At 43.9% G+C, this 12,636-nt stretch overlaps 1 protein-coding gene across 2 annotated transcripts in view; it reads left to right on the top strand.

Annotated features, from left to right (window-relative positions):
• The window catches only part of Tdrd9 (tudor domain containing 9), a 94,375-nt gene that overhangs the window by 16,288 nt on the left and 65,451 nt on the right, over nt 1–12,636 (top strand). For both annotated transcript variants that reach the window (XM_069997456.1, XM_069997455.1), the window contains exons 3-5: nt 3,290–3,387; nt 5,557–5,778; nt 8,860–8,982. In XM_069997456.1, coding sequence (XP_069853557.1) covers nt 3,290–3,387; nt 5,557–5,778; nt 8,860–8,982 — 443 coding nt within the window. The remainder of the gene's footprint in view (nt 1–3,289; nt 3,388–5,556; nt 5,779–8,859; nt 8,983–12,636) is intronic.

Here is a 12,636-nt window from a genome sequence, read left to right as displayed (position 1 = left end):
GGGTTTGGAAAAGGAAGTTGAGACCCCGGATATATGTGTTTATATGTCCTCATGTGTGGACACAAAGCTATTTCTATTTTGGTGTGTCTATTTTATAGTAAAGCCACGAGATTACACAGGTTTCAGCATGCACATTTGGTTATAGCCATTATGTTGTTTCAGAATACTTCTGATTTTGGTGTGTTAGAAGTGTTGTTTTACTTAGGTTTAAAAAATTGTTTTTTGTTTTTGTCGGTCGTGGGGCTTGAACTCTGGGCCTGGGCACTGTCCCTCATCTCTTCAGCTCAAGGCGAGCGCTCTACCACTTGAGCTACAGCACCACTTCCGGTTTTCTGATGGTTTATTGGAGATAGGAGTCTCACAGTCTCTCCTGCCCGGGCTGGCTTTGAACCTCGATCCTCAGATCTCAGCCTCCTGAGTAGCTAGGATTATAGGCGTGAGCCACCAGCACCCGGCTTTAAAAAATTGTTTCTAAGTAGAAGTTGAAGACACATCAGTGACTTTCTATAGATTACATTAGAATCATTTTATGTAGTTTTAAGGAAACGCAGTGTCTGAATAGCATTGAGAAATGGAATCTTTCCTAACAGTGGGAGCCTGCCTCCAGACTGAACTCCTCAGGGCTCTTGTCTATTTGGCCACTTAGAACTTGTCCTGGTGTGTCACAGTGAAGCCTCCTTTTTAATTTGGGATATTTTTAGTGGTTTCCCCCCACCTCCATCCTTAGCTTTTCTACTGAATTGAAAAGGCAAAATTCCTCCCTGTTGGAGTGAAGTGTAGCTTTGCATGCAAAATACCACCCATCCTTGGAGAAAGGGACCTGTAATTATCTATTTTAAATATTTAATTTCATGGTTAAGCTAGAAATGCAACTATTCAACTTATTTTCTGTATGCATTATAAGACAAGAAATGCTGTCGTGTTCTCTATATGAGCTAAGGCATTGCTCATTAATTTAAATTTGTATGTACTGTCTGGAACTTCTAATTACAGAAATTGGTTTTTTAAAAAAATCTGGTCAATGATATTATGTTGGGGTGGCCAAGGGAAGAGAACTAACTCTTTTTATGTTTCTATTTTTTCCTAGCTCAAGTAAAACCTTTTAATGTTAATAACCTAGGGTAAAGAGATTATGGAAAAAAGAGAATAACAGATTTGGGGATATTTTTATGTTATTTTGGGCTTTACTTTGGTATATGTTGCCAATTGATTTGCCTTAAATTATCCTTGATGCTTTTCCTTTTCCTTTGTTGTTAGTACAAAGCTGTTAGAGCCACACAGTTGTGAATATTTCTGCTCTTTGCTTTCCACCTACCCTGGGGCAGTGGACATGGAGGTGGGGCTTGTTCTGTGCAGGGTCTGCTCCAGCTAGTGACCTCAAAATGTCAGGTAGTGTTTTCTGTGCCACATGGACAAGGGTTATCTTTCAGACAGTGCGGCGAGTTTGACATTTTATTTCCTGTAAAATTTCTGTCTCTTAGTAGCAACCTTCAAAATGTAAGTCACATTGGTATTGTCACAACTATCAGGACTCATGTAGCAGCAGCTTGGGAACCAGCAGCTTAGGAACCAGGGCTGGATGCGCTGTGCCTTCGCATAACATACAGCTATCTCCTTTTCTGTCTTCCTCAAAGAAACCTGTTACCTCTCCCCTCGCACTCACTCCCCGTCAGGCCCAGGCTGCTCCCCTGCCCTGCCCCACTATCAGGACTGGGGAGGGTCTTCTGCTTTCTGATTGTCTTTCTAGAGCGAGAGCAGGCTGGGAGGGGGTGGAGGAGAGGGAGGTGTGGTCCTGTAATGTCCCCAAGTCGGTGAGCCTAGGTGAGGGGTAGTCAGAGGCCTGGGAAGCCCGACCAGGCTGGACTTTCCAGGAGCTTTCTCTGAGCTCACAAAGCCTCAGGAAGAACAGGTTCCCACCGAGGGGTGTTTGTTACATTGAAGCTACAACAGAACTCTGTTGATGAGATTGAAAACAAGAACCTTGGTTCAGATACAGGAAAAAGAGGTTGTGATGTGGCTCTGTGCAAGACTGCTTTTTTAGGCTTTGGAGGTCCTAGCTGCATTCCCGGTCCTCCCTCTGTGTGTGTGTGTGTGTGTGTGTGTGTGTGTGTGTGTGTGTGTGTGTGTGTGTGTGTGTGTGTGTGTGTGTGTGTGTGTGTGTGTGTGTATGTGTATGTGTGTGTGTGTGTGCATGTGTGTGTGTGCATGTGTGTGTGTGTGCCTGTGAACTCTCATACTACATACAACCACACACATAACACACACATACATACTATCTATGCATGTACACATACCATACATACATACATACATACACTCACACACACACATAGGAAAATAGGGTACTGGGATGTAAAGCCTGTGGCTTGATCCTTAGCACTAGAAAAGAAAAAAATACCTATAGAAAAATAGCCACACTTTAATATAGGTATAGAGTAGTTATGAAAGTCATGGCTGTGTGTTTATCAGATGGGACAATGGCAGGGAGGAGCTGTTGAGATAAAATGAGGGTAGGGGAAGACTGCGAGTGGGGGGGCAGGAAGAGGAATGAATTGGGAGAGAGACTGGAGGTTTAAGGGTTTACTTACTTTGGGAGTACAATTTGCTTTCCAGTGAAAGGCATCATCCATGAATTTTGCTGCCTCCTCAGCTGGTCATGTGGGGGCAAGACGCCCCTTCGATTTGTCATGTAACCAAGCAGCGTGGATTTACAGGAGGACACTGAGTAGGTGGGATGGTTAGAGTGTGTATTAATTGTACACAGTGGTTTCTTTGTGATATACCTTGTACATTATGTACTTTGGTCATATTGACTTCCTCTGTTGCTCTTCTAGTATTTTTTTTAGCTAAGTACAGTTACCCCTTTTCACCATAATTGTAATTTGTAAGTTGTTTGATTTATTTAATGTCATTATTGATTTCTTTCAGTAGCAAGGAATACCTGGTAACAAACTCGTGACTTCTATTTAGTCACGTGACAAGTGTTGTGTGTCATGCGTTGGCTGCCTTAGGAGGCACCACAGGTCACCACCGTTGGTGGTTGTGACGGCAGGATGGAAGCTCTGTTTGCTTGTTTGCATGATAAGTAGTGGACTTACAGGTTTGTAGTGAGCCTGCTTGCACGCTACATCTGTAGAGCATGTCATTGCATTTGCATGTGTGTAGGTATGCCAGATACACATGTAAGTATGTGTGTGCATACATAATACATATATATATAATATTGCCTTGTTTATTTTGTCTTTTTTCAGATAAGATACAGCATTTTATTTGTTTTCTCTGCATCCAGGTCCAAGGCTGCCTTTGGCTAAGTTAAGCAATGTGACATGTATCACAGAGACAACTTATAAATATCCTGAGTTGCCTATAAATCGATGTAAGGAAGAGGTAAATTTAGTTTTACTATAATGTAGTTTTGCTTTCAGTCACTGTCTGCAGCCCAGCCCTATTGGCTTACAATGTGCAAGCGGGCTGTGGGGTGTGGGCCACAGGGTGTGGGGCTTCGAGGTTGGCCCAGAGGAGGCTAGTCTGATGCTGCGAGATGACAGCTGCGGTTTCCCTCTGATCTGTGCTAGTTTTGGACTCACAGCCTGCCCTTTCTGTTCCTGCGCACCGTCGGCAGACCTGCCTGCTCTACCAGTGCTTCCTTCAGAGACTCACTGCAGGCTTCCTTAGGAAGAGAGCGTGTGCTCTGCGGGGTTTCCTTGATGTGTCACCCCTTTTCTGTTCATTGACTGACACATCATTTTATTGTCAATGCCAGGACAGATGGAGCTGTTGAGTGGTTAAGTTTCTTTCTTTTTTTTTTTTTTTGGGTCCGGTTGTGGGGCCTGAACTCTGGGCCTGGGCACTGTCCCTCAGCTCTTCAGCTCAAGGCTAGCGCTCTACCACTTGAGCCACAGCGCCACTTCCGGCTTTTTTCTTTTTGCTTATATGGTGCTGAGGAATCGAACCCAGGGCCTCAGGCTTGCAAGGCAAGCGCTCTACCACTGAGCCACCTTCCCAGCCCCATGAGTGGTTAAGTTTCTAGTAAGTTACATGTCATTAGATGTGGTTAAAAGTAAGTCATTGGAACCTTTATTAACTATACTAGTAGTAAAAGCAATTATAGATAAAGGGATGTTCTAAATTGTTGTAAGTTTCATTTTATTTTGCTTCATACTGAATCATACAACTTAGAGTAGATATATTAATTTTTATATACCAATATTCAGATTAATTTCAATTCACTGACCATTATCAGTTGCTGTAAGAATAAGAACGCTTACCCGGACTCTGGTAGCTCACACCTGTAATCCTAGCTACTCAGAAGGCTGAGATCTGAGGATTGAGGCTCAAAGCCAAACCAAGCTAACAAATATGAGTAACTCTTATCTCTAGTTAACCAGCAAGAACCTGGAAGTGGAGAGCATGGCTCAAGTGGTAGAGACAAGCCATGAGTGAAAAAGCTAAGCTGAGGTCTCAAGGCCCAGATTTGAAGCTCCTGCCTTCATAGTACTGGCAAAAATCCAGGGAGGGGTTTGATAAATTCAGAATGGAGTGGAGTGGAGAGTAGGGAACTGATGGGGTCAGAGCTAGGTTGGCATTTTAGGATACTCATCTAGAAGTAGAAAAATAGGAAGAAGTTAGTTGCTGAAAATTCACTGAGGAATTTCAAATGCAATTAAAAAAAATACAAAGCCAGGTGCTGGTGACTCACACCTGAAATCCTAGCTGTTCAGGGGGCTGAGATCTGAGGATTGCGGTTCAAAGCCAGCCCGGGCAGGAATGTCCATGAGACTCTTATTTCCACTTAACCCCCAGAAAACTGGAAAACTGGCACTGTGTGCAAGTGGTAGAGTGCCCACATTGAGCTGAAGAGCTCAGGGACAACGCCTAGGCCCAGAGTTCAAGCCCTACAACCGACAAAAACAAAACAAAAGCCACTTGAGTGAAATAGCTCCATTTTCAGTAAGTCACATGCAAATTATTTACATATGTATGTGTGCATATATACATCTATACATATATACAGATGCACATTTTTTTTGACCGATCATGGGGTTTAAACTCTGGGCCTGGGCGCTGTCCCTGAGCTCTATTGCTCAAGGCTAGTGCTCTACCACTTTGAGCCACAGCATCACTTCCAGTTTCCTGGTGGTTAATTGGAGATATGAGTCTCACAGACTCTTCTGCCTGGGCTGGCTTTGAACCACAATCCTCAGATCTTAGCCTCCTGAGTAGCTAGGAGTACAGGTGTGAGCCACCCATGCCCAAATTTGTATATAGAATTTTTAAGTGAATTTATAGGTAGAGCTGTAGAAATTCCACTTTGGTGTTTTCTTTCTTTCTTTCTTAGTGGTACTGGGGTTTTGAACTCAGGGCCTTATACTTGCTAAATAGTTCTTACTATTGAGCCATGCTTCCAGCTCTGATTTTTGCTAATTATTTTTGAGCTGGGATCTTACTTCTGCCCAGGGTATGCTTGGGCATAGCTCACCTGTGTTAGGCTTCCTAGTAGTTATTGCTGTCAATTTTGTCCTAATTTTGCAATATACTTTTCTTTCAAAATTCCAGATTATTTCTTTGATAGAAAGCAATTCTGTGGTAATTATCCATGGTGCCACTGGCAGTGGGAAGAGTACTCAACTGCCCCAGTATATCCTGGACCATTACATTCAGCGCTCTACCTACTGCAACATTGTGGTTACCCAGCCACGGAAGATTGGTGCTAGCAGCATCGCCAGGTGGATCAGTAGAGAACGCTGTTGGACTCTGGGTGGCTTGGTGGGTTATCAGGTGAGACATGGAGAGAAAGTTCCCAAACTTTTCCTCTTTTTTTTTTTTTTGTCGGTCGTGGGGCTTGAACTATGGGCTTGGGTGCTGTCCCTGTGCTCTTCAGCTCAAGGTGAGCGCTCTACTGCTTGAGCCACAGTGCCACTTCCGATTTTCTAGTGGTTTATTGGAGATAAGAGTCTCAGGGAGGGGCTGGGAAGGTGGCTCAGTGGTAGAGCGCTTGCCTTGCATGCATGAGGCCCTGGGTTTGATTCCTCAGCACCATATAAGCAGAAAAAAAAAGCCAGAAGTGGCGCTGTGGCTCAAGTAGTAGAGTGCTAGCCTTGAGCTGTAGAGCTGAGGGACAGTGCCCAGGCCCAGAGTTCAGGCCCCATGCCTGAAAGTCTCATGGACTTTCCTGCCTGGGCTGGCTTTGAACCAAGATCTTGAGATCTCAGCCTCCTGAGTAGCTAGGATTATAGGTGTGAGCCACAGGTGCCCTGCTTCCTCTTTTTTTTTAATTTAAATTTTATTGTAAAGGTAATAATGTATAAAGGGGTTACAGTTACATAAGTCAAGTAATGACTTTTTTTTTGTCAGTCATGAGGATTGAACTCTGAGCACTGTCCCTGTGCTCTTCAACTCAAGGCGAGTGCTCTACCACTTGAGCCACAGCACCACTTCCAGTTTTCTAGTGGCTTATTGGAGAAAAGAGCCTCACGGACTTTTGTGCCCAGGCTGGCTTTGAACCATGATCCTCAGTTCTCAGCCTCCTGAGTAACTAGGATTATAGATGTGAGCCACCGATGCCCGGGTGTTTTTTTGTTTTGTTAACAATGTTATCCCTCCCTCATTTTCTCCCACTTTTCTCCCTGTCAACCCACTTACTCCCCAAGTTGTAAAGTTCATTTCTAGCATAGTGTCTAGTGGACATCACTGTTGAATTGGTTCGCCCTTTGTCCCACTGTTTCTGTGATTCCCCTTCCATTCCTCAAAACTGATATAAGACAAAGGGTACAGAAATCAAAAACAGTGACAAAATTTTACTTTTTAGTTTTATATTCTACGTGAGTTGATGTTAGACTACTACCGTTTACTTACTGAACAAAACTGTAGCATAATAGAAAAAATAGTGAAACTGGTAGATATTTGTAGCTCATGGTTGTTACGCTGGCTACATGGCAGTTGGGAAGATGTCAGTTCAAAGCCAGTCTGAGGAGGAGTGAGGAGTTTGTAAGACTCCAACTCAAATAACAATTGGGTACAGTGGTATGCATCTGTCATCCAATTGTGACAGGAAGAGTAAATAGAGGAACTGGGCATAGGTGGCTCACACCTGTAATCCTAGCTACACTGAGGGCTGAGATATGAGGATCATGCTTCAGAGCCAGCCTGGGCAGGAAAGCCCCTGAGACTTTTATCTCCAATTAACCACCAAAGAACCAGAAGTGGAGCTCCAGAAGTGGAGCTGTGACTCAAGTAGTAGAGCACAAGCCTTGAGTAAAAAAGCTCAGAGACAGAGCCCATGCCCTGAATTCAAACCCCAGTGCACGCGACACACACACACACACACACACACACACACACACACACACACACACACACACACACATCAAAATTAAAGAAAAGATTAAATCAAAATTCAGGTATCACCAAAAAAAAAATAAACTAAATTTCTTGAAAATAACTAAAGAGGGCCGGGAAGGTAGCTCAGTGGTAGAGTGCTTGCCTTGCATGCATGAGGCCCTGGGTTCAATGAGGCCCTGGGTGCTGTGGCTCAAGTGGTAGAGCACTAGCCTTGAGCTGAAGAGCTGAGGGACAGTGCCCAGGCCCAGAGTTCAGGCCCCACAACCGGACCAAAAAAAAAGAAAAGGAAAAAAAAAGAAAATAACTAAAGAATCTTAAATTTCTTTCTCAGTTGAATAGAAAGGAAATGAAAAATTTCAGGCTCGTGGGTTTTATAATTTTATCATTGCAATTATTCATTTGTATTCTTTTTTTTGGTCAGTCGTGTGCTTTTAACTCTGGGCTTGGGCACTGTCCCTGCGCTCTTCAGCTCAAGGCGAGTGCTCTACCTGTTGAGCCATAGCACCACTTCCAGTTTTCTAGTGGTTTATTGGAGATAAGAGTCTCACAGACTTTCCTGCCTGGGCTGGCTTTGAACCGCAATCCTCAGATCTCAGCCTCCTGAATATTTAGGATTACAGGCGTGAGCCACCGGTGCCCGGCTCTTTCATTTGTATTTATTTATTTTATTTTTTTTATTGTGAAAATACTGTACAGAGGGGTTAAAATTACTTGAGCAAGATAATGAGTACATTTCTTCCCAAGCATTGTAGCTTCCTCCTTTGTTTCCCCTTCCCATTCCATCCTCCCCCTCATTTGTATTTTTATTTTATTTTTTTTGGGGGGGTCCGGTCGTGGGGCCTGAACTCTGGACCTGGGTGCTGTCCCTCAGCTCTTCAGCTCGAGGCTAGCGCTGTACCACTTGAGCCACAGCGCCACTTCTGGCTTTTTTTCTTTTTGCTTATGTGGTACTGAGGAACTGAACCCAGGGCCTCATGCATGCAAAGCAAGCGCTCTACCACTGAGCCACCTTCCCAGCCCTTCATTTGTATTTTTTAAGGTGTCTTTATCCACAGTTGTTGGAACATGAAAACATTACCTTCACTTAGAAAATAATTTTAAAAATCTACTTGATAATTTGACTTTGAATTTGGATCCTATGTATATTCTGAAATCCAATAATTTTTATTTATTTATTTTTATTGGTCATGGGGCTTCAGGTTCTGGGTGCTCTCCCTGAGCTATTTTGCTCATGGCTAGCACTCTAATCACTTTGAGCCATAGCTTCACTTCTGGTTTTCTGGTGGTTAATTGGAGATAAGAGTTTCATGGACTTTCCTGCTTGGGCTGGCTTTGAACTGTGATCCTCAGATCTCAGCCTTCTGAGTAGCTAGGATTATGGTCATGAGCCACCAACACCTGGCTACAATTTTTAGTTTTCTTACCTCCAGTATAAAATGGGCATAGCCTCTTTCAATAGGTAAATAGCCATTTACGCTGGAATGTTTCCTATTTTTTCTGTTCCCTCCTCAATTTTAGGTAGGGCTAGAGAAAATAGCAACAGAAGACACCAAGTTAATTTACATGACCACTGGAGTCCTGCTTCAGAAGATTGTTAGTGCTAAGAGTTTGATGGAATTCACACACATCTTCATTGATGAAGTGAGTACTTACCTTTATTTATACAACACAGTGAATGTCAGTCATCAAATACTTTGGGTCTGGGGCTGGGAAGGTGGCTCAGTGGTATAGCGCTTGCCTTGCATGCATGAGGCCCTGGGTTTGATTCCTCCGCACCACACAAGCAAAAAGAAAAAAGCCGGAAATGGCACTGTGGCTCAAGTGGTAGAGCGCTAGCCTTGAGCTGTAGAGCTGAGGGACAGCACCCAGGCCAGAGTTCAGGCCCCACGACTGGACCCCCCCCCCACAAAAAAAAAACAAAAAACACTTTGGGTCTACATATACTTTCTCTCTTGTGAAAGTGAGTTTTCTGTCTTTTCTGTTTGCTTTGTCCTACAATATGCATGAGATACTGAGTAGAAAATGATGGTTTGTTTAGAACAAGAGTTGGATCAGCAAGCAGGCTGCAGCCCAGATCAGACCTGGCCTCTGCTCTTCTTGAGATTTTACTGCGTCAGGTTCCCTCACTTAATTATGGGCTGTTGGTGGTGGCTCTGGCCTGTCTCCTAGCAGAGTGGAGTAGTTGCACAGAGATTGTAGCCTGTTCAGCCTTCAGCAGGTAGATTGTCTCAGCTCTGGGTTGGAGACTAGTTGGAGAGTTTACAAGGACTTCATTATGTATGTAAGTTTTTAGTCAGTCATACGTTTTTGTCTAATAAAGCAAGAACAATAGTAACTTAAAAAAATAGGACGGTCGGTATAGCTCAGTGGTTGAGCACTTACTTGCTTAGTATATAAACAACTTTGGATTTCATTCCTAGCACCAGAGAGGGAAGATGGAATAAAATATTTCTTCTATTTACCCTTCTAAAAAAAGACTCTAGTAACATTGCAACCCCTGTCTTGGTTCCTATCTTAATTTCCTTCTCTGTTTCTTTTTTTTCTTTTCTTTTCTTTCTTTGTTTTTGATGGAGCTAAGGCCTTGCTACGTATTTCAGGCTGGTCTGGAACTTGTGTGCTTCCTGCCTGGGGTCATCGTACTAAGATTACTGGCATGTGCCACCATGCCCAGCTTGTTGTAGCTTCCTTTCTTTCCTCCTTCCCTTGTACTTTCTGGGTGTTCGTCAACAGGATGAAACATTGATTGATAGTGTTCATATTTTCAACAAGATTGTTCCTAGGAGGGGGATATTGGAATTCAACAACTTTCCCAAGAGTGCTGGAAAGGGCTTCCTCCTAAACTGTTTTCTTTTCTTTTTAACTTTGTTAGGAATTTTGTCCTGAAGAACTTGACTCACTTCTAGAGGAGTGGAAATGTTGGCTAATATACAGGGTTGTGAGAGGGGATTGGGGTTTTCAGTTGAAAACCCCAATTTAAATTCAACCTCTGAGACAGCTGCTGAGGGTAAAGAATAGTCATGACCAATAGCAAAGGCATCCTAAGTAGAGGTGCACTGGTAAATTACAGTCTGTGCATGTTTTGCCACATGCAGAAGGCTGTTTCGGGAATGCAAGGAGGAAGAAAGGATCTTTTCCTTCAGAATAGCGTTAGGGACAATGTGGTTCATAGTCTTTAGGTCACAGATGAATTTATATTAAATAGGCAGCATGAGGAAAGTGGCTTTCAGTTACTAAGTCCTTTACTGTAACTGAGCCCACGTGATGTGAAGGAAACCGAAGCTTCATGAAGCTCTGTGGTCAGACCACCAGGAACAGATAGTGTTGCTGGCTGCATGCTGGGGCTTGTTCCAGACCCTGTAGTGCTAATAATGCCTGTGTCTGCTTCTGCCTATCTGATGTCTTGCTGACTATCAGCCTTTTTTGCACATACATAGGTGAATGATTCAGACAGTGTGTCCATAGTGGATCATCAACTGCTTTCTTTTTCAAATGATTGGACAGAATTTGGCTATGCTGCAAAGGCCTGCCTGGTAGGGACACTGGCAGTGGCTGGGAGATGTACATTTCTCCTGCCCTTCTCTACCACAGGATTGCCTGCTCCATCACTGAATTACCTGGTGATTGAATGATGATGATGATGATGATGATGATGATGATGACAAGTGATTGGCTATTCCTGAAGTTTTAGGTTTATACACAGCACTGTTTTCATACTTTTTGGAATAATTTGAATTTATAAAGAAATAGATGCCCTAAAATTGAAAATAGCCAGAGAAGCTTAAAGTGAGTAGACTGATAACATTTTTTGGCTTTTTGAATTTATGAAAAAGAATAAGTTAGCTTCAGGCAGATCCTGTATTCAGTAAACTTTTTTGAATAATTGATGTGAAAGAGCTGCCTTGTCAGATGCCTATAAGAATCATCAAGGACTAGTTTCTGCTCCTGGCCTTACTTCCTAGCCTGGGAAATTGGTGTCTGCTGAGGTATGCATTTTTGCTCAGGAAAGGCAGGGAGGAGACTGATGGCTCTGTGGGCAGAAGAGCCAGAAGGAATGGCCTCAGGGTAAGAAGAGTGTATACATTCAGAAGTTAAATGCAGGAATGGGGTGTGTGTGTGTGTGTGTGTGTGTGTGTGTGTGTGTGTGTGTGTGTGTGTGTGTGTGTGTGTGTGTGTGTGTGTGTGTGTGTGTGTGTGTGTGTGTGTGTGTGTGTGTGTGTGTGTGTGTGTGTGTGTGTGTGTGTGTGTGTGTGTGTGTGTGTGTGTGTGTGTGTTGTGTGTGTTGCAACTTGAACTCAGGGCTTGGAGCTCTTGTTCAGCTTTTTAACTCTTACTACCTGTGACACATCTCCACTTCCAGCTTTTTGCTGGTTATTTGGAGATAAGAGTCTCTTGGGCCGGGCGCTGGTGGCTCACGCCTGTAATCCTAGCTACTCAGGAGGCTGAGATCTGAGGATCACGGTTCAAAGCCAGCCCGGGCAGGAGAGACCGTGAGACTCCTATCTCCAATAAAACCACCAGAAAACCGGAAGTGGCGCTGTAGCTCAAGTGGTAGAGCGCTCGCCTTGAGCTGAAGAGCTAAGGGACAACGCCCAGGCCCAGAGTTCAAGCCCCACGACCGACAAAAAAAAAAAAAAAAAAGAGTCTCTTGGGAGAGGATTTGTTTGTCTGGGCTGTTTTTGAGTCTCAATTCTCAGATCTCAGCCTCCTGAGTAGCTAGGATTATAGGAGTGCACCACTGGTGCCTGGCATGGTATCTTAATGTTGAGGAGAGATCACTTGATTTCCTTTCTCAGGGAGTTGGTAGGAGGCGTGTATTGAGGAGGTGCCTGGAGTTGGTGATGTGGTAGAATAAGAATGAGCCTTCCTGGTGGCCTGTGAGGACTTCTGGCCATCATGCATAAATGCCAACTACTTTTGGCTCCTGATCTCTGGTTTTCTCTATATAACTGGCCATACCTACTTAGTGGGAAGTAAGGCTGACTGCAGGGCTTGCATTAAATTGAGCACTGTGGTATGCAACACAGACCTTCTCCCTGAGGAGAGGGCTTTATCCTGTAAACCTATGGCTGTCTCGCTGTGAGGCAGGGAGGTTCTCCAGATAGAATTTTGTGTGTGTGCTGCTACTGGGCTTGAACTTGGGGCGTGGGCTCTGTCCCTGAGCTCAAGGCTAGCTAGCATTGTACCACTTGAGCCACTGTTTTACTTACGGCTTTTTGATGGCTAACTGGAGATAAGAGTCTCATGAACTTTGCTGCCTAGGCTGGCTTAACTGTGATCCTCGGACCTCAGCCTCCC

The sequence above is a fragment of the Dipodomys merriami genome, unplaced genomic scaffold, assembly GCF_024711535.1.
Source record: "Dipodomys merriami isolate MVZ:Mamm:240054 unplaced genomic scaffold, mDipMer1.0.p SCAF_50, whole genome shotgun sequence".
In the NCBI taxonomy this organism is placed as follows: domain Eukaryota; kingdom Metazoa; phylum Chordata; class Mammalia; order Rodentia; family Heteromyidae; genus Dipodomys; species Dipodomys merriami.
The sequence above is the reverse complement of the archived record's forward strand: the minus strand, read 5'-3'. Positions and strand labels throughout refer to the sequence as shown.